Genomic DNA, 26,129 nt, shown 5'->3' on the forward strand with positions numbered 1-26,129 from the left:
GGAGAGACCATAATTCACACACAGGCCTGCTCCATATGGGATCCGCCTGGGATGTGAACAACACGAGAGAACCCATTTTTTGTTTTATTTGACTGCTGCCATTTTATTACTCTCAAAGCACTTCCATGGCTGTGGTCGCCACTCGTCCTTCAGAGGACGAGGCTCACAGAGGAGGACCGCATGGCCCTTAGAGCTGAGGGACCCCGGGATCATCTGGCTCCATTCCTTCAAACTACTGGAGGGGGGACCTGGGAGCCAGAGAAGTGAAGCTATGGTTGGCCAAAGGCAGGGCTGGAGAGTGGCTGGAGAGAGGAAGGAGTTCACCCCTTATGCTGAGACCGAGCTGAAACTCAGAGGGTTTTGGGGAGCGACCCAAAGTACCACAGCCTGTAAAGCTGGGTTTCCTTCATGTTTCCTTCATGTTTCCCCTCCAAACTCCAGGGGTTTGCTTCCATCATCCAACCCCTAAACTCTAGAAGCTCCCTTGAGGTCCACACTCTGTACTGAGACCCTTCAAAGACTTTCCACGCACTTCAGTCCACCCAGAGAGCCAGTCACAGGGGTCACAAGGGCGGAGCGCTCTCACGGAATTTAGCAGGGTGTGGGGGACATCATTTCCTCTCTAGACAGCATGTCCCGGCGGGGGGCAGAGACTACCCCTGTGCCCCATACAGTGTTTGACACATGCTAGGTAGACAGTAAGAATTTGGAGACTGAATGGATGATATTGGGTCTCTCAAACCTTGGAGTTACAGTATTCACTAGCAAGCTATGAAATACATTCACTGAGTCTCTGGCAGCATTAAAAAAGAGAAAGGAACAGGGAATATCAGAGTGCGTTGTATTTAGTAAGGGTAGGCGCTGATTTGTGAACTGATGTAGAATACAATTTTTACTTTGAGTTATGATATAAAAAAAGAAAGTGGGGGAGTAGCTTACGGAGCCCAGAGCCTCTGGGCACCTTCTGGGAGGCCAGGCAGCTCTGGGGAGATGCCCCCCGGCATCATGAATTCTCCCCCGTCTCCTCAGGGTCCCTCTGCACAAGGGCAAATCGCTGAGGAAGGCCTTGAAAGAGCAAGGGCTGCTGGAGGACTTTCTGAAGGAACACCCATATGGCATCAGAAAGAAGTACTCCAACTTAGACAAGGAGCCCAACGAGCCCTTGGCCAATTTCTTGGACGTAAGTGGCTCTGCCCACCTTCCGGTAATGCTTCTCACAGAGTGTGATGGACGCCCCCTCCCGGACCCGGCCTGTTTCCCACTTCAAGGAATCATCGAGCCCTGTGGGCTATGGAGGCCATGTCCTTGCCCCTCAGTCAGCTCTGCGGTGGGCCAGCGGACCCGGCAAAGGCAGGGCTCTGAATGTCACCCCCGGAAGGGTCTGAGTTCAGGCAACCTGCAGAAAACATCCCTTGGGGGACCATAATCTGCTCCCAGGTGCACCCCCATGCCTTAGGAAACCCATGACTTCATCCGGGCTGGGCAGGGATGGGGTACTGGTACCCATGTGCCACCGCCTAGGACGTGACAGGTACGCCCCTTGTGCCCTCTTCCTTTCTGGAGCCTGTCTCTTCCTCATCTGTCATCTGTCACTGCAGTAAACAGCCTTTTGTTTCCAGGGCTCTCATTTCCTTATCTAGGTCATGCTGGCACCCCTCCCTCTCCCCCCCCCCCCCACACTGGCCCTAGTTCTGACTCATGGGGAGGCTGGCAAGGTGGCATGGCAGGGGCAGCTTGGGCTGGGACTTGGGGGTCCGTACCTCGCTGGTGCCCCATCTTTATGTCCCTGCCCCTGGCAGGAGAGCCCAGTCTTCCTGCCAAGAAGGGCCCACATTTTGATCTAATGTCTGGGGCTTGTGGGAGGGGCCAGGTGATCGCGGCTCGGGTAGGAGCCAGCGTGGCAGCTGGAGGTGAAGAACCCTCCCCAAGGACCCTCATTCCCCCTTCCCCCCTTTTCTCGATGCCAAACATCGACGCTCACCCCTATGCTGTGCTCTCCACCCCTGACCCCGTGCTGTCTGTCCCCAGTGTCAGTACTTTGGGAAGATCTACATCGGGACCCCGCCCCAGGAATTCACCGTGGTGTTTGACACCGGCTCCTCGGACCTCTGGGTGCCCTCTGTCGACTGCAAGAGTTACGCCTGCAGTGAGTGACCTCCCTTTCTGGCCCGCCTCTCCAGGCTTGGACCCCAGGGCCCCTCTGCCAGCCACGGTCAAGGTGCTGGGCAGGGGGAACGTGGGTGCAGGAGAGCTTGCTCTGACGTTCCCAGCCTCCCGGTTGCGCCCCATCTCCTGGTTCAGCCCTTCCAACCGGGCCATGGATTGGGAAGGTGTGCAAATCACGGGTCTAATGTGTAAAGCACCAGCTGGAAATTAGGGAGGCTTAGGCTATTTATTTACTTATTTATTTAGTCTCCATCAGGAGCCAAGGCAAGCTGCTGACCCTTCTGGGTCCTCAGTTTTCCTTTCTATAAAACGGGGCTATTATATGCCGGTGGGTGCCTGGAGAATGAAGTGAGAGGGTCTTACTGTTGATGATGAGTAAACAGCTAATACGTGCTATTAATTTATTCCTGCAACAATCCTGGGAGATTGGTGCCCTCTCTACCTCCATTTACCAGAGGAGGAAACCAAATTTCAGAGAAGAAAAGAGTCTTGCCTAAGATGGCAAAGCTGGAAAAAGTCAAATGTCCATGGAAACCACAGGGATGGCTTTTTGCTTTCCTGTTTCGTTTGGAAGCTACACAGGTAGCGCCGGGGGTCAGAGAGGTGGGTCGAGCACCAAAGAATAATTTTCTTTACTAAACCGTGTGGGATCCAGAGAGAATGGGTGCTAGTTTTCAGCAGAGAGAATGGTTAGTATTTAGACCATATTCTTACAGGGCCTGGTGAGGGTCTCAGCCCTGGCTGACACCGTCCACTGGTGAGAAGATTCTGTGGGCCTCGCTAACCCTGGGTCTGTTTCAGAAACCCATCATCGCTTTGACCCATCCAAGTCCTCCACCTTCCAGAACCTGAACGAGCCCCTGTCCATCCAGTACGGCACCGGCAGCATGCAGGGCTTTCTGGGTCTCGACACCGTCACTGTGAGTGGGGCTTTGGGTCAGCAGGCACTCACCTTTCCTCCCCAACCAGCCGCTTCACCACCTAGACGCCCAGGCTCTGGTGAGCTGTCCCTCCAGCTGCGGCTGAGAGGCCCTTTGGATCCTGTCCTCCCCCCCACCAACCGGTGGCCTGGTGGGGATTTAAAATCTGAGAGGGATTTTAGCCAGCAGCCTCTGTGGCTCGACCTTCCCTCCTCCCTCCTCTCCTTCCCATGCCAACCCCCAGAGTCCTCTTGAGAGGCTTCTCCATGCCTACTTTCCATCTTCCCAATCTTCTTCATCTATGCTTGCCATAATTGGTCCAGGATCCCCAGTCTGTGCCAGCACTGAGCTCTCTTCAGTGTCGCCCGTGTGATCTCACTGGAAATGTCGTTCTTAGGAAGGTGCTATTATCCCCTTGTTCAGAGGAGGAAGCAGAAGCTCAGAGGAGCCAGTAACTTGCCTGAAGTTACTGGGAGCTGAGTGTCAGAACCCCGCCTCCCAATCTTTGAGCGGTGCCCTTGGCTTGGCCTCCTTCAGTCGCCCTGGAGGACGAATCCCCTGCCCAGGTGTCATGGAACAGCATACTCTTTCCCATCAGAGAGCACCTGTGCCCTGTGGACAAGGGTTCCCCTGTCTGTTGCCACTTTTTGGCTTGTAAAGTACTCAACACAGGGGTGGGCACACAGTAAGGGCACAATACACATTAACTTCCTTGTCTCTTTCCTCACCCACTATCCAAGATTAAGCAGCATCCCTCCATGATTTTCACCTCAATCTTCCTTGAGTCCTTTCTGGGTCTGGCTGAAGGCTCTTTTGCTTTGAGCCAAAAGGGAGACACGGCTCTTCTCCATTGACAGTCCTGTCCTCAGCCTCTCTCGTAGGCAGGACAGGTGCCCATGCAGCTCAGGCCTCCCCAAGAATCAGCAGCACCAGGCGGCAGGGGCCCAGAGCCTCTTCCTCGGTCCCCGGCTTCATTGGACCAATTCCCTCAAAACCACAGCGCAGAGCTGGGAAAGGAGGGCTTTTCTTTGCTCGAGTAACTACATTACCTGGAGGAGGGAGGGCGAGCCCCAAGGCTGATCCTGATACCCACTTGCCCTGGGATCTTCCTGCCTCTGGCTGAGGGGCCCTTGGTGGAGGTCACTCTGCTTCTCTTACAGGTCTCCTCCATCGTGGACCCCCAGCAGACTGTGGGCCTGAGCACCCAGGAACCTGGCAACGTCTTTACCTACTCTGAGTTCGATGGGATCCTGGGGCTGGCCTACCCCTCTCTGGCCTCCGAGTACTCAGTGCCCGTGTTTGACAATATGATGCAGAAGCACCTGGTGGCCAAAGACCTGTTCTCTGTTTACTTGGACAGGTAGGAGCTGTCCCCAGGCAGGGTCAGACGTCCACAGCCCAGCAAGGTCTCTTGGCTGAGGAATGTCCACCCCTCTGGGACACGGCAACTCAAGGGTGGTGTCCAGAATCCAAGGAAACCTCTCCTTGTTTCCAGGCAGACCCAACTTCTTGTCCCAAAGTCCCCCACATAGCCATTGATACAGACAGAGTCCATTGGACCAACATTTGACTTTGATTTCTGGCATTTAAAAAACGAAGCCTGACCCCATCTCTGCATGGGGGCATTTTTTCTTTTTAACATTTATTTATTTTTGAGACAGAGAGAGACAGAGCATGAGTTGGGGAGGGGAAGAGAGAGAGGGACACACAGAATCTAAAGCAGGCTCTAGGCTCTGAGCTGTCAGCACAGAGCCTGACACAGGGCTCGAGCTCACAAAGTATGAGATCATGACCTGAGCCGAAGTTGGACGTTTGACTGAGCCACCCAGGCACCCCTGCATGGGGGCATTTAACATCTTTTTTCCAAAGTAGCCAGGACTCCATAATCATTGTGGGTGTCACTGAGATTCATAGACTTCTATTTATTTTTATTTTATTAAATTTTTTTTAATGTTTATTTTATTTTTGAGAGAGAGACAGATAGAGCACAAGTGGAAGAGGGGCAGAGAGAGAGGGAGACACAGGATCCAAAGCAGGCTGCGGGCTCTAAGCTGTCAGCACAGAGCCTGACGCCGGGCTTGAACCCATGAACGATGAGATCGTGACCTGAGTTGAAGTTGGATGCTCAACCAACTGAGCCACCCAGGCGTCCCCACAGACTTTTAGAGTAGGCTCCAAAGGAGTCCAGTCTTCTCCTTTCACTATGAAGGAAACTGAGGCCTGGGAGGGACGATCACCCCAGGAACTGGTGGCTAAGTCATACCTGTGTCTCTGTTTCTGTCAAAAATAAATAAACATTAAAAAAAAAAAGTAGCAGAGGGGGAATTCAGTGACACTGCAGTGTGCCCATGTTTCCTGGCTGAGAGAAGAGCCCCGGAGTATGTGGAACCTTGTTGAAGACTCTCTCTTCTACTTGTAGCCAAAGGCTTGGGGGCAGGGGGTGGGCACAGGGGGACCCCTGAGGGTGACCTGAGCAGAGCCCAGTGGTCATGTGACCTGTGTGGTGGTCATTTCCTGACCTCCCCTCGGGAGGCAGGTGCTGCCTCAGCCGGGGGGGCTACAGAGCTCAGAGAGAGGATGCTGCAGCTGTTATCAGGGAAAAGCCCCGAAGAGCGGGGAGGCCGGGAGAAAGCATCTGAAGCCTTCGGGGTGGAGGTGGGAGTCGAGGGCAGGGTGGACAGGAGGGCCAGGTCTCAGTGGCATCTGCCCCTGGGTGGGGATGCGGCGGCCCGTCACCAATTTCCTTGGTTTCAGGAATGGCCCGGGGAGCATGCTCACGCTGGGAGCCATTGACCCCTCCTACTACACAGGCTCCCTGCACTGGGTGCCCGTGACCGTGCAGGAGTACTGGCAGTTCACCGTGGACAGGTGAGTGAGCGGCAGCCCTGGGCCCCAGCCACGGGGTGGTTCCGGGTGTGGGGACGGGAGGGCCTGGGGATCAGCCCGGGAGGCTCTGAGAAGGCCTGCACACCGTAGCTTGTAAGACCATCACAACAGATTCTGAATTAGACGCTGCCAAGGCCAATGACCTTTGCTGATGAGCACGCTGGACGTTCACTGATGCTTCATTCTTAAGAGTGCTGCACTAACTGAGCACTTACTACCTGCTAGGCGTTGGGATGAGTGATAATAGGACCGTCTCGTTTATTCCTGGTGAAAACCCTATGAGGTGGTGCCATTAGTAATCCTCATTTTATAATTTACTGACCTCAAGTCTGAACCTCGTGACCATCCCTTGAGGAAGTCAAGGAAGGAGGGGTTGTGACTCCATTCTGTGGATGAGAAGCCGGAGTTCAGGAAGGCTGGGTGACTTGTACAAGATTTGCAGCAGGTGGATGGCGGGGAGAAAATTTGAAACCAGATCTTTAGGCGACTTGTGCAGGACTCATTCCACCCCGACTCCAAAGTCTTGCCATGTGATTTTACAATTTTTTGACGTTTCTGTCCCACAGGAGGTGGGGCAGCCTTGACTTAGCTAATGACTTGGGAGAAAATGGTTTCAGGTCTTTTCTATGAGCTCTGGAAGTGGTGCTTGGGCTTGCCCCCTGCCCGAGGATCCTGGCAGGGGAGGGAGGGTTAGATGCTGGACGTGCTGCGAGGCTGTCCTGTTTCCGCTCTGCAGGGTTACTGTCAATGGCGTGGTGGTGGCCTGCGATGGTGGCTGCCAGGCCATCCTGGACACAGGCACCTCCATGCTGGTTGGGCCTAGCAGCGACATCCTCAACATCCAGACGGCCATTGGAGCCACCCAGGACGAGTTTGGCCAGGTGAGGCCAGGCCCATTTCCCCCAAGGGGCTGGGATTTCTCTGAACACCTTCACAATGGCCTTCCAGCTCCGCCCACCACTGCCGTGGAGGCTCTCACGTCTCATGCAGCTGCAGCGGCCAAGGTCTGGCCTCCGGGTCTCCAGGAGGGCCGTGCATCCCCGAGCTCTGCTGCACCTCCTTGTTCCTTCACCACCCCACGGGTCTCCCTGCTTCCTCCCTGACAGCTAAGAGCTCCCAGTGTCCTGGCTGAGACTGGAGGGGAAACACTGAGGCCAGTCCCTCTGTCTCAAGCTGGGGTCTGTCCCTGCACTGACTGACAGCAGGTCCTCGTCAATGTGACTCTTGAGGCCTGAGAGAGAATCTCCCTAGAGTCCTCTGGGTGGGCAAGCCTCTCCCCACCGCTTGGCTCCAGTGCAGAAGAAGGGGCTGTGCCTGGGCCCTCCTCTGCCTCTTCCAGCCAGATCACATCCCTTGCCCATCTAAGAGGACCTCCTTCTGGTCTTTAGTTTGACATCAACTGCGGGCAACTGAACAGCATGCCTATGGTGGTCTTTGAGATCAACGGCAGGAAGTACCCACTGCCCCCCTCTGCCTACACCAGCCAGGTATGAGTCTCAGGAGAGGAAGCCTGGGTTCACCCGGCACCCCTTCTCTCTCCTGGCAAGTCAGCGAACTTCTTTGGTGGCGTGGCCCAGATGGAGAGTGTGGGAGGTACATGTAGATCAACCGGCCTTTCTGAGTGGGGCCCTGTTGTCCTTGGGCCTCACATGTGGCTGTTATGGCCTCATCCTGGGAGACATGGGGTGGAGAGAGCCCAGCGGCTTGAGGGAGGGTGGGGTAGGCAGGACCACAGCTCCCTGTGGGAACCTCCATCCACTGTTCTAGCTGCTAAGCCCAGGGCTCTGGAGCTTTGTCCAGGATTTTTGTGGATAGCCTGGGCTTTGTGGGGACCCAGCCCTTATCCCCCCCGACCCACTGGCCTCAGCTTTGGTCTGGCCTTGAGTATATACAACTAGTAAGGCCTTGGGGCCCCCCCCAGCCTGGTCTGGCTGGTCCTCAGGGCAGTAGGTGCTAAGAGGAGGGCTGGAGGCTAGAGAGCACAAGTGAGGAGGAGCGGGGTCAGGGGACCATCCCAAGTGATCTTGCATTACATCACTTGATTTTCTGAGTATCCGTTTTTTCACCTTGTTGAGCGAGATGAGTCTGATACTTGTCTGCTTACCTCCGAGGGTGATTTCAAGGATGACAGGAAATAATAACTGAGAGAATAATTGTGGGGTGTGGTGGGGGAGGCTTGCCATCGGATGTGGTGACTGTGGTTGGGACCAGCTTCATCTCAGCCTTGCCTTTCCCAGGATCTGGGCTTCTGCGCCAGCGGTTTCCAGGGTGAGGGCGACGACCCGCTGTGGATCCTGGGAGATGTCTTCATCCGGGAGTATTACAGTGTCTTTGACAGGATCAACAACCGCGTGGGGCTGGCCAAGGCCATCTGATTGCACCGCCGACCGTGGAACACGCATGCACTCCCTAAGCACACATGCATGTGCACACACACACACGCACACACGCACACATATGGACCAGGTTTTCTGGCAGATGGTTCCCAATAAACACCATATCGCTGCAAAGTGTGGCTTCTGTGGGGCCAAAGCCCTGCGCCCTTGTGGGGGTGGGGAGTGACTGTCATGTGGTACGTCTGGCAGCATTGGGGCTTCGTGACTGGGGGAGGGTTCAGGACCTCGTTGGTGGGTGGAGACTTTCACAAGGGAATTGGCCACTTCAAGCTTAGGCCAGGTAAAACCAAGGCACGTCTTGCCTCTCTGTTCTCTCACTCTAGATCTTTCTGGGGAAAGGGTACAGTAGGGGAGACCTTTGCAGGACGAGGCTGGTCCCTGAGGAGCAAGGGGTGTGGGGCTGAGGAGAGAAAAGCTCTAAGTCCATTAAGAAAAGGGCCTTGGGGTATTTTGAAGAAGACAGTGCGGTAGACAGAAGGCACGTGGGAAGATCTGAAGGTCCTGAGGTTGCCATTAACCTTGGGGAAGAACCACAGCTGAGAGTCCCATCCTCAGTCTTAGAGGCTCTCAACCTGACCCACCAGCACGTGGAGAGTGGCTCCATCCCTGGGACAGACCCACATTCAAGGGCTCTCAGAGGCTGCCAGTCAAAGCTCACGCCAGTGCTCAGTGCTGACTGCTAGAGCTGAGTGAAGACCCCCTAGTGCTCAGCCAAGACCCCAGCAGTCGGTGGCCAGACCACTCCTGCTCCCAGGTTCCTGAAGCTTCTTTCTAGAAACAGAGAGGCCGCATGGAAAATAGAGATACCAGAGGGTTAGAACAAAGGGATCCAGGTGGATTTAAGTGGTTTTCTCACTTATGCTACCTTGAGACCATATGGGGGTCAGGCAGACAAGCTTCCTGGGGGGATTTCAGTGCTCAGAGCCCTTTGACAGGCCCCCTGCAACAGTGCTCTGCTGATCTGCACATGTTTGCTCCCTCGACCCTCCTTCCTTTTTCTTTGGGCCCCTTGTCTTGGCAGCCTCCCAACAGGAGGCAGTATAATTGATCAGGCTTCTGTTTTCTAAACCACAGCCAGTCTGGCCCCCCATTTTGGGACTGGGCTTCAAGTCACACCTGTAAGTAGCTGAACTCTCAGAAGGCGTGGAAAGGGAGCTGGGGCCGGGTTAGCATCTAGGTCCCGCCCCCGCCCTTCCTAATCCTGACCACACTTGCCCTGCAGACAGCTGAGGAGCAAGTGAGTCACACAGCAGTCTCGGAGAGCTTGATGCCTCGGATTTGGCCAGGACGCTTCACAAAGGACAAAGGAGACTGTGCTTTAGGAAGAGGAGTGGGGAGAGGGACTTGGCAGACCAGATCCTGTTAACAGGCTCCCCCGGGGCCATCTCTTGGGGTCTTTCTCAGCTGTATGCAAAGCCAAAGAAGATGAGGAACACAGGGCAGTGGAAATGTTGTCCCCAGTGCCTTTGTGGGTCTGTGGAGGAGCAGCCAGCACGGGGCCCCGGAAGCACCCAGTGGTTTCTGGCAGGAAAGGAACGGAATTGGACTGTGGGGGCCTACGTGGAGGAGGAAGGGCTCAGGCGGCAGCCCCAGCTGAGCTGAGGAGCCTGGGGTGGGTTGGGGCAGAGGCTACGGGAACACATTCCAGGACTTCAAGAACAGAGGATGGGCCTTGGGGTTTGGTTCCTACAAGGTCAGGGAGGACAACATGGCGTCAAGGAGTGAGTTCTGGCTTTGGGCGACTTTGCCAAGCCTCGCTTTTCTCATCCAAGACCAATACTGTCTGTTTGCCAAGCATGAGACAGAACTGGGCCACATTCATTATTTTTAGGCTTCTTGTAGATTAAAAAAAAAGTCCCGAACAAGCTCACGAAAATTGTGTCATATTTTAATGGCTTACACTTAGCAAATTGCATTTTAAACATCCAGACTTCCATGAGAGATCATGTGGAAAGTCTCCACATGATGATTTTCATAAATGGGAGGCTTAGACCGAATGGTCCCCCACTGCTGGCCCTAGCCCACTGGACCCCGGTGGCGGTCCCTGTTCTAGGTGGTTAGTGGCCAGTCCCTCCCTAGGGTTTCTCCCCGCTGCAGAGAATACCCTGCTGGAAAGGTTCGCCGCCCTCCGACCCCTTTGTTCAGTTTTCACTTGTCCTTCAAACCTCAGCTGAGTGCAAATCTTTCCAGGATGCTCTTGACCAGGCTGGGTTGGTTCCCTCCTGTGCGCCCCCTGTGCCCCGTGCTCTCCTTATCACAGTGCTTAGCGTTCTAACACTTATTTCCCGTCTGTCCCCCTCACCGACTGGGGGCTCCCTGAGGACAGACACTGCGTCTCTCATTTTGATATCTTGGGTACCTAAACCATAGAATGCCTTCATCAAGTGTTGTTGATATGAATAATATCATCAATGAATGAACGAATGAATGATTCAATCAGTAAGGTCCTCAAGAGTTGCACTGCTCGCTGCTGGTCTCCCCCTTTTCTCTCGGATCCTTGCAACCACCCACCCACCCACCACACTCGGGCCCTCTCTGCATCTTCTCCCTCTCGTTGCTGAGCAAGCAATGCTCCCCCTTCTTTGCTGTCCCTGGGGAATGGCTCACCTTCAATGGGACAATGAAGGGGCAGAAGGCAGCCGCCGCTGCCTCCAGGGCTTTAAGGTTCTGCCGGAGGGGCCCACACTGGGCTCTGCACCAGGCCCCGCTCTCTGGTGGAGGGGGGGGGGTCTGCCAAGTGATGAAGGGGCCTTGGAAGGGCTGTCAGCACATCTGCTACTTGCTTGTGAAGAGGGGCCACCTGGAGGCCAGTGGGGAACTGCGATGCGGGGCGGAGGTTCCCGCGGGGCCAGCTGCTGACTCCCCGCTCCCCCACCGGCACCAGCTGCTGACGAAAAAGCCAAGGCAGGGAGACCGCAGCTGGGGAAGCCTCAGCGTTTGCTCCCGTCCCCGCCACAGTCTGCCGCCTTAGCCACACCTAACCCCCTGCAGAGCTGGCCTCAGGGCCTTTGTGCCTGCCATCCCTTTGCCAGTTTTTCTCCTTTCCGTTCTCTCTGACCTATGACTTGCTCCTCATCCTTCCAGATCAGCTTAAGTGTCCCCGGAGGTGACACCCCTCTCTGCCAGACTTTCTCTTCTAGCTTCCTGATTGCTCAGTGGGGATCTTTACAACAGATTTGTCCTGTCGTATTTATTCGCTTACACATCGGTCTCTGCCTGAGCGTCTGGTGGACAGCATGGGCATCCTTCCTCTCTGAGTCCTCCGTGCCTGGGGTGGGGGGCGGGGCAGGGGCGCCGGGCACACCTTGGAGGTTGAGCAAGCGCCCAAGGGTGGTTTATGCTGTGTGACGTGAGCGGGCGAATCTATGGCCTGGTAGCATGAACCACGAGTGCGGGGAAACACAGGTTCACGAGGATGCAAGCATGAACACGTGCGCACACACACGCACGCACAGATGCACACAGTCAGGCAAACGTGCTGGCCCAGCACCCCTCCCTGTCCCCCCCCTCCCCATACACAGGGGCAGAGGCCTCAGCTCGCAGCCCCATCCCCCCGCCCTCTGTCCTTCTCCCTCCCCTGTCACTCAGTTCCAAGCCAGTTCCTCTCATGCTAATGAGAGGAAGCTTTGGCCAGAGAGAAGCTTGGAAAGGAAGTCTTTGAAATGGAAATGTTATGACAAAATGATGGATTGTTTTCTGAGCTGTGCAGTTGGTTTCTTGCTGGCAGCAGCAGAAGGGAGGCTATAACTGAAGGGGGGGGGGTAGAAGTTTGCCCCATGTCAGGAAGCCCTAGGCAGCAAGAGAGGCAAGGGAGACACACTATAAGAGCAGGAGGTGGGCAATGGGAAGAGGGGGTGAGGGACAGCCTGGGGCAGGCAAAGGGACTTGGCCTGGCCACCGCCCAGGAGCCCTGGTTGTGGCCACTCCCCCACACCCGCCCCCTACAGGCCAGGGCCTGCAGCAGCTCCCTGCTGAGAACAGGAGGGGCTGACCTTCCACCAAGGCCATACCTAGGACCCTGCAGGGCTGGCCTCTGGGCCTTTGCTCATGCTGCTTCCTTTGCCGGGAGCCCCACCCACTTTCTCCAACCTGTGAACTGCTCTTCATCCTTCAAGACCAGCTTAAATGTCACTTCCTCTGAGAAGAGCCCCTACTGCACATGATGCCCACCTCACCCAAACCCTCCAAACCCCAGCAATGCTTGCTCACTGACCCTGGCTGCTCGGTTTACCCAGGGCTATTTAGAATTGTCACCTTATTTACTAAAAAATATGTTTCGATGGAGCACCGGGGTGGCTCTGTCGGTTGAGCGTCCGACTTCGGCTCAGGTCATGATCTCACGGTTTGTGAGTTCTGCACGCCACTTCGGATCCTCTGTCCCCCTCTCTCTCCACCCCTCCCCCACTTGCACGTACGCTCTCTCAAAATAAATAGACATTAAAAAAAGTGTTTTGAGTCTGTACTGCGTGTGAAGCACTGTTCCACGCACTGAGTCCCTCGGTAAACACGCCGTACAGAAGCCTCCACTGCCACGGAGTTCTGTGGGGATGCGGATATGTGCAGGCTGTGTAGGATGTGGGCTGGTTTTAGGTGCCATGGGAGGAAGTGGAGAAGGACAACGAATGCCATGAGAACACATACGCTTTAAAATGAGGTGGGCAACACAGGCCTCACGAGAAGGGGCCATATGGACAAAGACATGCAAAAGGGGGTGACACACGGGTATGAAAGAGGAACAAGCATTATAGGTAGAAGGAATAGTGTGTGAAAAGTAGCCAGCACTTAACAGACAGAAGTTGCCCATAGGTAAATATGGATACATTACCATCTGCTTCCCCCTCGTACCTTTCTGAGATGACCCTTTGAGGGCAGGGGTCATATCTCAGTCCTTTTGTATCCTTCATAGCACTTCGCGTTTGACACAGCCGAATGTTCAGCGGAGGTGTGTTGAATGAATAAACGAACTCCAAATTGTTCTTGGGCGGCCCCGACTCAGCTCTTGTCCTGGAGCGCCCTCTAGTGATCCAATTTCAAATGCCAGCTTTGCGTACCTTTTTGTATCCTGCAACCTTCTTTTTCTCCACCCCAGCAGACCACCTTGGCAGGGGTTGGGGGCAACAGTCAAGCACATCATAGAATTTACTAAGTGCCTACTATGTCCAGGGCACAGTGCCTGCTTCTGCAGGAGGCACAGACACAGGGGACACGGTCTCTGTCCTCAAACCCCTCACTCACTGGACCCCTCGAGGGCTAGCCTTTCCCTTCTCTGTTTTCTGATCTCCTCCTCCTTTGATCTTTCTGGATCGTCTGTAATCCCAGGATAACATTTTGAGCTAGAGCTGGCCAGGGCAAGATATGCCTGCTGTGTGTGCTGAGGGGCTTGGGGACAGCATTAGCCCATCCAGGCGGGCAGGGTAAGCCTTCACCCCAAGGAGTTAAGCTCCAGTGGGCCTGTAGGCAGCCAGGACCGTTGGAGCCCCGGGGCTGGGGCTAGAGACATGCAGAGCCTGCTCTGCTGGTGGAATCACACCTCCTTTAGGAGGACTGCTCATGGCTCTGGCCACCTCCTCTGGGCTGGTGACCTTGGTCTCCTCCACATGACACCGAAGTTCCATCTATAGGTAGTGAGCTCCCCCACCTTTTTGTCCTTGCCCTGTCCTCTGGCCCCAGCCATGAAACTTGAGAGCCCCTTTCTTTCCCAGGGCTCTGTTTAGCACGGACACCAGAATAACTGTGTCCTTAGAGCTTTATTTTTAGGACCTCTGGGAGGGAACAAGGAGCTTCTGGAGAGGCTGCTCGTGTGTTGGGGAGTGTCCTGGGCTGGGCCCAGCCATACCTTCCGCAGCAGCTTTGAACCGTTGCCTGGGAAGCTCTGTAAGCCAGGCCCTCCCCGGGGAGTGCCAAATCGGAGGCTCAGTCCTCACATCAGCTCCCTGAAGGGCGTTTCTCATCTGAGGGCATCTCCAGTGCCCCGGCCTATGTCCCCATTGGGCTTGGATAATATGCAAAGAGTAGAGAATCCGCGACCACTTTCCTGGGTCTGCACGTCCCCAGGGAGTCCCAGCCACAGGCTGGTCAGGAAGAGAATGAGTGGGGACCCAAGAAACCTCAGAAACCATGGCCTTTGGCCTGACAGTCAGATGGACCAATGGACAGGTTGGTGCAGGTGCCATGTGGACATTCTAGTCACTTTGTGGCAGCTGGGTTATGGATTTGGACTGCATCCTAAGGACTTAATTAGACTCACGAGAGAGAGGAAGGGGTTTCTTCTGCCCACGGGGTGCTCCCTGGCCAAGGTCACTGGGCACTCGGGATTGTGCCTCCCTCACCCCTTCCTCTCTCTGACCACCTCCTCCCCTGGTGTGGTGTCTCAGGCCGCTCAGGCCGCCATAACAAATCACCGCAGACCAACAGCCGAAACAATACACATTTGTTTCTCGTGGTTCTGGAGGCTGGAAGCCCAAGGTCAAGGTGTTGGTGGGGCTGGTTTCTCTGGCTCCGGGGCTTCCAGAGGGCTGCCTTCTGTGCACACACACACCCCCCTGTCTCTTCCTCTTCTTCTAAGGACACCAGTCACATTGGATCAAGGCCCCACCCTTATGGCCTCATTTAACCTTAATTTCCTCTTTAGAGGCCCATCTCCAAATGCACTCACTGAGGGGATTTGGGCTCCCGCATTGATTCTGGAGGGACACAGTTGAGTCCATTACGAGTGGGATCCTGAGTGACCTCCCCTCCCCACTGTGCCTGTGACCTCTACACCTCTTTGCTGCTCATCGATCCTTCTCCATCCGGCCCCCAAAGCAGCCCCTCCCCCTAGGCTGAAATTGCCCTGGCGGCTCAGAAACCCCCAGCTCATTCTGGGGCTAGTCGGCCCCTGGGGGTACAGGTTCCAGGTGGGAGCAGCATGTCTCCCCAAGCAGAGGAACACTGAAAAGTCACTTCTCCCACTGGAAGTACCTGAGCTTGAGGGTGACATGGGGCCTCCCGTCTTCCCCGTGTAGCCAGGGGGCCTGGCCTGACGTCTGGGGCTAACAACGTGCTGGGCCTTGCCAGAGTGCACTCTCTCCTTCTCTCCCACCACAGATTTACAAAATGCCTAGCGCAGAGATGCTGGAGTCACAGTGGTGAGCGAACCATGGTCTTTGTCCTCGTAGCGTGTTGCAGGGACGAGAGCAATCGGGAGCTTTATCATGGTGAGATTTATTGAGAGGGACCATATTTTACATTTTAAATACTCTGTCTTATTGTTCTCTCAATTGATTGCAGAGTCCTAAAAAAAGCTGGTAATTCTGAAATCAAACTCCATCTGCCAGATTGTTTCTTGTGCCAGCGAGTGTCCCAGTTTTTAGTCTAGAAGGTATAGCCCCCATTCAGCCTGTGCTTCTGAGCCCCTGATGTGGCGTAGGGAGCTGAATGGAGGAAAGGGGAGAGGGTCTGGCATCGGGAAACCGTCCCCATTCAGGGGCCCCCAGGCAGGTGCCATGCTGGCTCATGGAAGCCTGTCCTTGTCTCTGGCGGTTCTAGGACCCGCCCCCCTGCTCGGCTGCTCCAGATGGGCCACCTGGACTTTGACAGCTTCTGGACAACCTACAAAGGGCCCCCAGGCGGGATGTGACCTTTATAATCCCAACAGGGTTTGCTAGAGGGTCTGAGAGCGGGAGCCAGAGGGCAGCCGAGAGCTATGACCTATGGGGACAGCTAGGAAGGAGACTTTCAGCTGGCTGCCGGCGAGGGAGGCTCAGCAGTGCTCCAGGACCAAAGCTGGGCCTGGTGAGCGGAGAGAGGGAGCATTTCTAGGACTTGCCCTTGAGGCTTTGGGCAGCTTTGACTATCTTCCTCGGTCTGTTGGTGGGAAGCCCCAGTGTATCGAGCCCTGGAGCTGAGGACCCTCACAGCAGGCTTCCGGGCCCTACAGAGGATGTTGGGGAGGGGGGTGGGGAACTAAAAGCCATGACTTCTTTCCTTGATGAAATGGGACCTGATTCTCCAGGGTGGGTGTTGTCCAGAGACTCTGTCATTGGACGGCAGAACCTGGACCTCTCAGGCAAGTCACTTCCCCCTTGGGGGTCTCTGGTCCTCACCTCTGCCATCATCACCACCTGACACCCTGAAGGTGCTGATCCCAGCTCTCTAGCTCCAGTGTGGGCACGCAGCTGTAGTCCATGGGCTCTGGATGGCTCAAAGGGGAGTAAACTAGAGCGACGTGTCCCGAGACAGTTGGGTTTAAGAGCTATGGTGTCGACCCACTCTACCTCCTGGCCAATTTCTTTATGATGGGTATGAGCTGTGTTAGTTTTCTATTGCCAGGGCACCACGTTGGCACAGACCTAGTGGTTCCAAACAACACAAATATATTATCTCATAGTTCTGGAGGTTGGAGGTCAGCAGGACGGCCCTCTTTGGGGGAGTTCTAGCGGGGGGAATTTGTGTGGTTGCTTTTTCCAGTTTCCGCTGGCTGCCTGCGTGCCTTGGTTGGTGGCCTCATCACTCCGACCTGCCCACGACTATCCTCCTTAGATGACGATCAAGAGTCCTCTGCCTTCAGAGCACACCTTGCCTTTGTCCTCTCGGGGTGACCTTTGTTTACGGCTGCGGGACAAACTCATTAGAATACCATCCAGCTCCCTCAACATCAGCGCTCCTCCCCCAAACCACAGCAGGATGATCTCCTTAACAAAAACTCAGTGAGCTGAGGGCCAAGACATCACCTCCAGACACTTGTCCCCTCAGATCCCATGCCCAGTCTACCAAGCCTTGCTTTTCTTTGAATGTTTATTTATTTATTTTGAGAGAGAGAGAGAGAGAGAGAGAGAGAGAGGCAGACAGAGAGAGAGAGATTGAACACACATGAGTGGGAGAGGGGCAGAGAGTGAGGGAGAGAGACTCCCAAGCAGCATCTGAGCTGATGCGGGGCTTGAACTCATGAACCGTGAGATCATGACCTGAGCTGAAATCCAGAGTCGGATGCTTAACTGACCGAACCACCCAGGTGCCCCTCACTGTCTTCTTTACTGAGCATTGTTTCTATGAAGGGAGGGAGAATATTTGGCTAATCAGTGTCTAAGCTTAGGGAGAGGGCACCACTGTAGGGGAAGGGAAGGAAGGAGCCACTGCTAAAACCTGCAATTGATGACGCTGGGGGTGGCGGGGTCCCTCTGAGGTCCTAGGGCTGGCGCTTGGGCTCTTCTGGGTGTTGGACTTGGTGTCAGGGAGCACGTGGTCACCGAAGCCACGAGCATGAGGAAGATGGTCCTGCCTTGATGCCAAGTTTTGGAGAAATAAATACAACTGTCTTGTTCTCTTCTACTTAGAGGTGTGACTGGCTTGAAAAAGAAGCCAGTTTTTAACAGTTTAGATGAATTTGAGGCTGTCAGACTGGGTTCAGTTCCGACCCTGCCGTTCATTAGGCCCTGTGATCTTGACCTTCCCGGGCCTCAGTGTCCTTAGCTGTAGAATGGGAATACAAGAACTACCCACCAAGGGCAGAAATAAGGAAAAGTGAGGAAATGAAGGTACAAAGGGGTATGCCACGCAGGAATGCTATTGTTATAAAGGGAACGTGAGCAGGCTCGGAAGCATTCAGCAGCGGGAGTCCAGGGACCAGGATGACAATGGCACCTTGGGACAGCCCCTACGGGGAAGCGGGCGGTTGGAGTGGTCTAGGAATTGAGCTGTTGTGGGAGACCTTATATTTTCATGTGGTGAAAACACTCATAGCCCTCTCCCCCTGTGCTCCTCTCTTATTTTTTTTAAGTTTATTTATTCTGAAACAGAGAGAAACATGTGAACAGGGGAGGAGCAGAGAGAGAAGGAGAGAGAGAGAAGCCCAAGCAGGCTCCTCGCTGCCAGCGCAGAGCCTGACGTGGGGCTCGAACTCACGAACTGTGACCCGAACTCGAGAGTTGGACGCTTAACCGACTGAGCTACCCGGGTGCCCCTGCTCCTCTCCGTCTGACCATCGCCGCCTCAGGCCTGACTCCACTTTGGCAAATAACGTCCTACGAACTGCTTTACCTTGTGTGGTTGGCGGCCTGTCAAATGGCTTCCAATAATCCTCGCCTCCGCGGATTCATGTCCTGGTGTAATCCACCCCCTCGAGTGTGGCCCGGGTTTACTGAATTGCAAACAGAATGCTCAAAGCGATGGAGTGTCACTTCCAAGGTCGTTTTGCAAAGACAAACAACTCTTTGCTTGCTCACTCTGAGGAAGCAAGCTGTCCTGTTGTGAGCTGCCGTATGAAGAGGTTCAGATGGCAAGGATCCGATGGTCAATCTGCAGCCAACAGCCAGGGGAGCTGTCCCCCTCAGTTCAACAGCCCTGAAGAAAACGAATCCCGTGGTCGGTCATGTGAAGGAGCTGGAGACGTATCCACCTCCTTTTGAGTCTTCGGGTCACTGCAGCACCGGCCGACACCTTGGGCATGACAGGCCCTGAGCCAGGGGACCCAACCCAGCTGAGCCTGGATTCCCGACCCACAGAAACCATGAGGCAATAAATGCAAGTTTGCAGCTGCTGAATTTTGGGATAATTTGTTACACAGCAAGAGATAGCTAATGCACGCTATAAAGTGTCATTCAACACTAAGGAATCTCAGTATCATTGAACTTTTATTTTATTTATTTTTTTATTTTTTTATTTATTTTTTTTATTTTTGGGACAGAGAGAGACAGAGCATGAACGGGGGAGGAGCAGAGAGAGAGGGAGACACAGAATTGGACACAGGCTCCAGGCTCTGAGCCATCAGCCCAGAGCCTGACGCGGGGCTCGAACTCACGGACTGCGAGATCGTGATCTGGCTGAAGTCGGACGCTTAACCGACTGCGCCACCCAGGCGCCCCTCATTGAACTTTTAACTTGGTGAGAGCAATACAGAACACCTACTCTGTGCCAGGTGCATGGTGTCAGGGTTCTAAGGCTATGGAGATGAGCTGGACAAGACTCCACCCTCTAGGAGCTCCCAGTGGATGGGGACAGGTAGACATGGAACGGGCAAGGTGAGATCAGAGCAAGCCTCATGGAGAGAAGAGCGTTTAGAGTGTCTTGAGGGATGGGGAGGATTTCAAAAGGCAGAGATAAGGTAAAGGGTATGTCACGGCGGAAGGAACAGAGGTGGTTTAAAGTGGTTTTTTTTTTTTAATTTTTTTTAATGTTTATTTATTTTTGAGACAGAGAGAGACAGAGCATGAGTGGGGGAGGGTCAGAGAGAGAGGGAGACACAGAATCCGAAGCAGGCTCCAGGCTCTGAGCTGTCAGCACAGAGCCCGACGTGGGGCTCGAACTCACAGACCATGAGATCATGACCTGAGCCGAAGTCGGAAGCTCAACCGACTGAGCCACCCAGGCACCCCTGGTTTAAAGTGTTTTTAAGCATGGGACACTGAGCCGACCACAGAGGAGAAAAAGCTGGGCAGATTTGGCTCCTCTTATTTGGATGGGGTTGACACTAGGTGAGATGGGGGGAGGATGCATCTTCCGGCAGCTTCCCAGCAATGGCAACGGCGCAGAATGGTCAGGCGAGTGTGGGAACTGTAGTGTATGGGAGGTGGGGTGGAAGAGGAGGAAGGGACTCGAGGGCTCCACCTAGAGTCTGGGCTCAGTCATCCTGGCTCTCCTGAGACAGCACTGTGAGGAAAGCAGAGAAGGGCGATGGGGAAGCATTGATACCTACCGCCGAGCCCCTGGCTTCCAGTCCTGCTTGGCCACTTGCTCCCTGGAACATCTTGGGCAAGTTATGTGATTGCCCTGTGACTGCACCACCTCATGTATAAGGTCAGGCTCATGATGCGTCCTACCTCATAGCGCATCATGAGCCTCAAGCGGCTTGTTTACATTAAGCATCTTAGAATAGCACATGGGTGGGGGCGGGGCCTGGGTGGCTCAGTCGGTTAAGCGTCTGACTTGTGCTCAGGTCACGATCTCAGGAATCGTGATTTCAAGCCCCGTGTCAGGCTCCGTGCTGACAGCTCAGAGCCTGGAGCCTGCTTCGGATTCTGTGTCTCCTTCTCTCTCTGCCCCTCCCCCATTTGCATTCTGTCTTTCTCTGTGTCTCAAAAATAAATAAACATTAAAAAAATAAAGAATAGTGCGTGGCATGCAATAAAGGTGGGTTACTGATATTTTTCAAGGGACGTGATCTGCTCTTTGCAACATCTCTCTTTCTTTCTCTTAGTCTTTTCCTTCTTTCATTTCTGGAGCATCTGTCATGCACCAGACGCCGTGTGGGGGGAATGGTAACATGAAAAGGTCACAGCCGTGGCTCCAGAAGGGTTTGCAACTTACTGGTGAGTTTCTAATCTAGATTTTATGCACCTTTCATACAACGTCAGCTGCACACGGACCTGTCACCGTCCACCTCCCCCCTACTTTGCATAGCACCTTTTACTGTTTGCTAAGCCATTTCATGTATTATCTATTGAATTTCTTACCATAACTTGTCTGGTGGATGACTGCCCTGCTGGGCCCTGCGGCCAGCACAGAGCACGGGGCTCCCTGCTCTCCTGGGCAAATGGAACACAACCCAGACAAAGGAGTAAAGTGATGCCTAAAAGGAAAAGCATATGCTTTTGCAGAGTGTGCTTAGGGAGTTTTCTTCGCCGGGTGAGTGGGGCAGAAATAGAGGGTGTGGCCAGCGGGGCTTGGGGCCCCTGTTCTCACAGCCAGGCAGAGCAGACCTTGTGAATGTCATCTTGCTAGAAAACGCCTTTTATGCTGGGCTGCCTGTTTTGCCTCCCTGCTCTGCTCCAGGCCTGTGTCACACCCCCACAGTGATCTTGCCTCCCTCCTCCCTCCTTGCCCCCAGTCCCAAATACTCCTCAGCCCCTGGGAAAGGACTTCAGGGACGTTGTGGGTGAGTGAGGCCAGTGGTGTGTGTGCATGTGTATTGTACGGGGTTAATTCTTGGCTTCAGGGGTCCTTTACTGGGACGCAAGGCAGGAAAAACAAGCCATTAAGAAACTCCACAATGTGACTCAAGCATCTGAGTAAAAACAAGTTCATTTCACAAGTCATGAGTGGGAGCTGTTTCCAGAACCTGCTTGGGCACTCTGCTCGGATGGCTGTGCACCAAGGAGGCTTGGGGAGCTGGGGATAGGGGGACTTACTTGCCTGGCAGCCCCGGCACCCCTCAGGCTTGCTGTGCCTCCTCCTCTCCCTCCCACCCACTCCTTGCCTGTCACATCTTTAGGTCTCCTGCTCACCCCCTCCACCCCCATCGCCCAGGAGGCAGCAGTGTGGGGGAGGGGAAAGGTCAATGCTGCTGTCAGGCAACCTTCTCCCCTTCCCCACTCCAATCCTTGACACAGTCACGAGGGGCCACTCTGCAGCCCAGTGCCCTTTGTGCCCAAGGTGGGCTCCATGAGCCAGGGACATGGTGTTGTCAGCGACCACGCAGGCTCTGGTATCACTTTGGGCGTGTGATTTAACCTCTCCGAACTGGTTTCCTCATTTGTAAAGGGGACTTGATAATTTTTATGGATTGAATTCTGTCCCCCCTCCCACCCCCAATGATATGGTGGCATCTTCTCAGTTATCTCAGAATGCGACCTTATTTGGAGATAGGGTCCTTCCAGAGGTAATCCAGTTAAAATGGAAGTCGTTAGGGTGAGTCCCAATTCAATGTGACTGGTGTCCTTATAAAAAGGGGGAAATCTGGACACAGAAACAGATCCAGAGGGAAGGTGATGTGAAGAAGTTAGAGAGAAGAAAGCCATCTGTGCACCAAGGAACCAACCTGTGACCTTGGACTTCTAGCCTCTAGAACTATGAGATGATGCATTTCGGTTGTTTGAGCCATACATTCTGTTATTCACCAGAAGACGCAGAGTAAGCATCTGACTTGATTCCCCATGGCGTAGAAGGGAGAGACCCCCATTTCCTCTCAGAGCAAATGCTCACTTACTGTAAGCTGGGCTGCCCCCCCCCCCCCCGCCCCCGCTCGCGTGGAGGTGACTGTGGCGTCAGGGAGGGGCTGCGGGCTCGGGGTGCTGCTCCACCAATGCCTAGATGGTGAGACCCGGGCAAGTCACCGGGGTTGTCAGAATTTTAGTTTTACCAGCTCTACCCAAACCCTCCTGAATACCTCAGAGGGTTACTGTGAAGTTCAAATGAGATAAACACACACGTGAAATCATTTTCCAAACTCTATGGCATTGATTGATTACTGCTGTAGTCATTCCTGGGATAGGAGGGGATTCTGAGAACACAGAGAACTGTCCAGGGAAGCTTGGAGGTAGACATTCCTTCTTCGTGGAAAATGTGAGACTGTCTTAGTCTCACATGTGAGTAAGTACCTGAGCCCACAGTGGCCCCTGGTGCTTACTGTCCCCATCTGAACTCAGGTATGCTGCAACCAAGTGGCAACAAGGGCCCTACTTACATTTTGAACAATTTTTTGAGATCCCACATGAATGGAGAAATCTACTATTTATTTAGTGCCTATGCTATGCAAGGGGGCTTATTGTTGACATCTCATTTGATTCTCTTGACATTTCTAATAGAAAGGCACAGTGGGTCCCAATGTACAGTTGAAAGAACTGGGTCTCAGAGAGTTTGAGTAAATTGGTCACGGTCACGCAGCAAAACTGGGATCTGAACCTGGACCCATCATGTTAGTCCTGTAAAACCAGGATTCCCTTCTACATACTGACCCTCCAGATTCAATATGGTGATTTCTGCTTGTTCTTCCCAAGCAAGAAAAGTGATCTGCACCTCGTTTCCATAAAAAAACCACCCACCTATTGTGAGAACAGTTGACCTTGAACATTTCACTTCTAGATGATGCTTCAGAGAAAATTGTAACAAGCCTCGGGACAGCTGAAGGCTTCTTTCCTCTCCAAGCAACTATTTTTAATCTTAGTTTTTTCCCTCTTTCTTCCGCTTTATCCAGCTTCAAAGGGAAGGCCGGAGCTGAGTGCTCTTTCCACTCACTTACTGAAGCTTTTTAAAAAGCCCCTTCTATTTCCAATGTGCTGGACTTCAGCTACCACCCCCCCCCACCCGCCCCCAGTCTCTTAGCTCCCAGGCCACAACCCTTCTCTTCCTGTCTGTGCCCCTCTGTTGTCCTCAAGAAGAGACAGACAGCCACAGGCCCAGTCTCTCTCTACCCCCTGCAGCGAGGTCCCCACTCTCTCCAAGATGAGGCAGATGACTCTGTCTTGGGAAATGCAAACCTTGTTTTCCCTTTCCCCACCCAAAGGGAAGCATCGTGATCCTTTATTCTTCAGCACTAGAAGGGAACATTTTTTTCTTTCAGCTCTTTCCAGCAAGAGCTCCCTCCTGGACCAAAATCTGTGTCCAGCACTGGTAGGCACCCCACCCCCCCGCCCCCCAGGGCTTCAGATTCTTTCCCAGTTGAATGTGGTGACTGGCCTCCCAGTGGGGTTGAAAGCGGTGGGGAAACCCAGCTTTCATTACTCCCTCCCTTCTGTGGGTTCTGTCCCAGGACCGGGTAGACGGTAAGCCGCACGGGGCCACTTTCCCTCCAGTGTGAGTGAGCCAGGGAGCAGGGAGTGAGCCAGGCTTTCTCCTCCTTCATTGGGAGAGCTCTGCTTCATAGAGAGGCCACTTCTACTCCCCAAGGGCAGACACCCCTCGTGGTCAGCTCTGTAACCCCAGAGCCAGTCTCGGCATCTGGCCCACAGCTGGAATGTGGAGAATGTTTGGGGAAAGAAGGAGCGTGCTGTCTATACCCCCAAGAAAGTGAATCAGGTACCCGGCGACTACTGGTTATCTTCTGCTGCTTGGGATCTTAGACAAAACTGAGAATTCAGACCTGCGTGGAAAATTCTGTGCTGGGAGGTTACTTCAGCCCAGAGTCTCCAGGTAGCCATGTCACACAAGTATCATCATTTTGGGGAGCATGGGGGAAGTCAGGGGCCTCTGCCTCGGCACACCTGTGGCCTTGGCTCTGCCCTGGATTGGTCCTTTGTTTCTCTTCCTCCTGCCCTCCCTTCATTTGTTGAGCATCTATTATGGATCAGACACTGTGCTGAGCTTATAACACTAAAAAGGCACAGCTGTGGTCCCTGAAGGGTTTACAAGCTGCGGGGGAGTTTTTATCCTAGGCTCCCTCTACCCTTATCCTACCTTTAGCATGTTTTACCTTTGTGAAGGAATTTAAAGTACTATCTGATTCTCACAATAACCTCGGGAGCTTGGAATTATTTATTATCTCTGTTATATTAATATTGATTGTATCTGTGAACCGTGGAACAATAGGGTGGGTGGTGGTGGGAAGGAGGGGGCTCAGACATGGCCCCTCAGGCTCAGAAGGACAGAAGAGCCATCCAGAATCCCTCCTGAGGACCACTGCCTTTCTCTCCCGGTGCATCTGACTGCCGCCTCGGCAGCGGGAGTGAAACAGCATTCGTCATCCGGTGACATTTCACAGGCAGCTTTTCACCTCCGCTTCCCCTGAGATGCTATAACAAAAGTTGTCTGATCTCCCCTTTACCCATCACCCCAGGCCCTTGCCACCCCCAGTTCCTTTTCATCCGCGTTTGAGGGCAAACGCTCTCCTGTCTCTAGGACGCGGCTGGGCAGACACTGGGTCTCTGGGGAGACCAGGGTGACTTTCTTCCTCTCACTTCAAAGGGCCTTTGGAGGCTCCATTCCACAGGGTGAATGCATTTCAGTTTTTAGGAGACTGTAATCAGCTGTCAAGTGGCACAGGGGCAGCCTTCCTGCCTCCTCAGCAGCTGGTGTGAGGGGATCTGAGCTGGACTTCCAGGGGAGGGGCCTGCTGAGGTCAGGGCAGCCGATTGGGGCGCAGGGAAGCGTGAAGGGAGCAGTCCAAACCGACCCAGGAGGCCAGACTGCTAGGACGCTTGAGGAGGGTGGCCTTCTGAAGGCTCAGGGTTCCACTGGAAAGCTGTCAAGGGACCCGAGACAGGGCCCTGTGAGCGACCTTCAGAGAGGTCCCTTGGCCTCCTCTCATCCTGTCTACCAGGCAGAGCAGCCCAGGGGGAGGGAGGCAGGGAGCTTTCTCACCATTGGCTGGGAGCGTGCTCTAGGCTAGGCCTTCGCTACACTCCTCCCCAGCTGCACCCCAATTCCTAGAGCCAACCCCCCCTCCAATGCTTCAAGGGTCATTGGCAGTCATGCCTCATTAAGGAGTGTCTGCCCTCAGCCTGTAGGTCTAGGCTTTGGGGAGAGAAGAGGTGAAAGAGGACATAATCTTACCAGGCCTATAGAGTGGATTAGGTTGGTCCTTTTAGGGTAATCGGGAGAGAGTTTGGGGGGAACATTCATTAATTCAACAGATATTTGTTGAACACCTGCCACGTGCTGTGATAGGCCCCTGGGAATGTGGTTGTACGCATTATCGATAATCATTGGATACAAAGGTGATTATACATATGTATACTTATTTATTTTTTGCTAGATAATGATAAGGCTGTGACCTGGGGCCTGCCACACTCCCTGCCCCACAGAGAACGTCCCCCTCCGGGGCCATGAAGGCCTTCCGGCAGAGGGAAGCAGAGAAGGGCGATGGGTGGAGAGGACTTGAGCTCTGAAGGTGGTAGTGTTTGAGTCCCCAGACTCAGCTACAATCTGTTCTTGTCCTGAATTTCTCAATCTCGTGAGCTGATAGAGTCCTGAGTTGAATTTCTGCCACCTGCTACAGAAAGTGGCCTGCCGAACGTGTTCCTGTACCAGTGTGCACACCCCCAGGGAGTCCTGAGTGAGTGGTGGGGCCAGGGTTGCATGCAGAGCAGAGTGAGGGCTGGGCAGGGCCATCGGAGCTGAGAGAGCAGGCAGG

At 54.0% G+C, this 26,129-nt stretch overlaps 1 protein-coding gene across 1 annotated transcript; it reads left to right on the forward strand.

Moving 5' to 3' along the window:
* Nucleotides 1–1,018: 1,018 nt before the first annotated feature.
* Nucleotides 1,019–8,482, forward strand: LOC112864809 (chymosin-like; the record flags this gene model as incomplete). Its single annotated transcript, XM_086715259.1, has 8 exons — nucleotides 1,019–1,180; nucleotides 2,029–2,146; nucleotides 2,968–3,086; nucleotides 4,247–4,446; nucleotides 5,841–5,954; nucleotides 6,709–6,853; nucleotides 7,361–7,459; nucleotides 8,210–8,482. Coding segments are annotated over 8 exons (1,095 nt in total), but the record flags the coding sequence as incomplete, so codon positions are not given.
* Between the last annotated feature and the right edge of the window lie 17,647 nt (nucleotides 8,483–26,129).

The sequence above is a fragment of the Puma concolor genome, chromosome C1 (genome assembly GCF_028749965.1).
Source record: "Puma concolor isolate L17-30 chromosome C1, mPumCon1.1.hap2, whole genome shotgun sequence".
NCBI classification, from domain to species: Eukaryota; Metazoa; Chordata; class Mammalia; order Carnivora; family Felidae; genus Puma; species Puma concolor.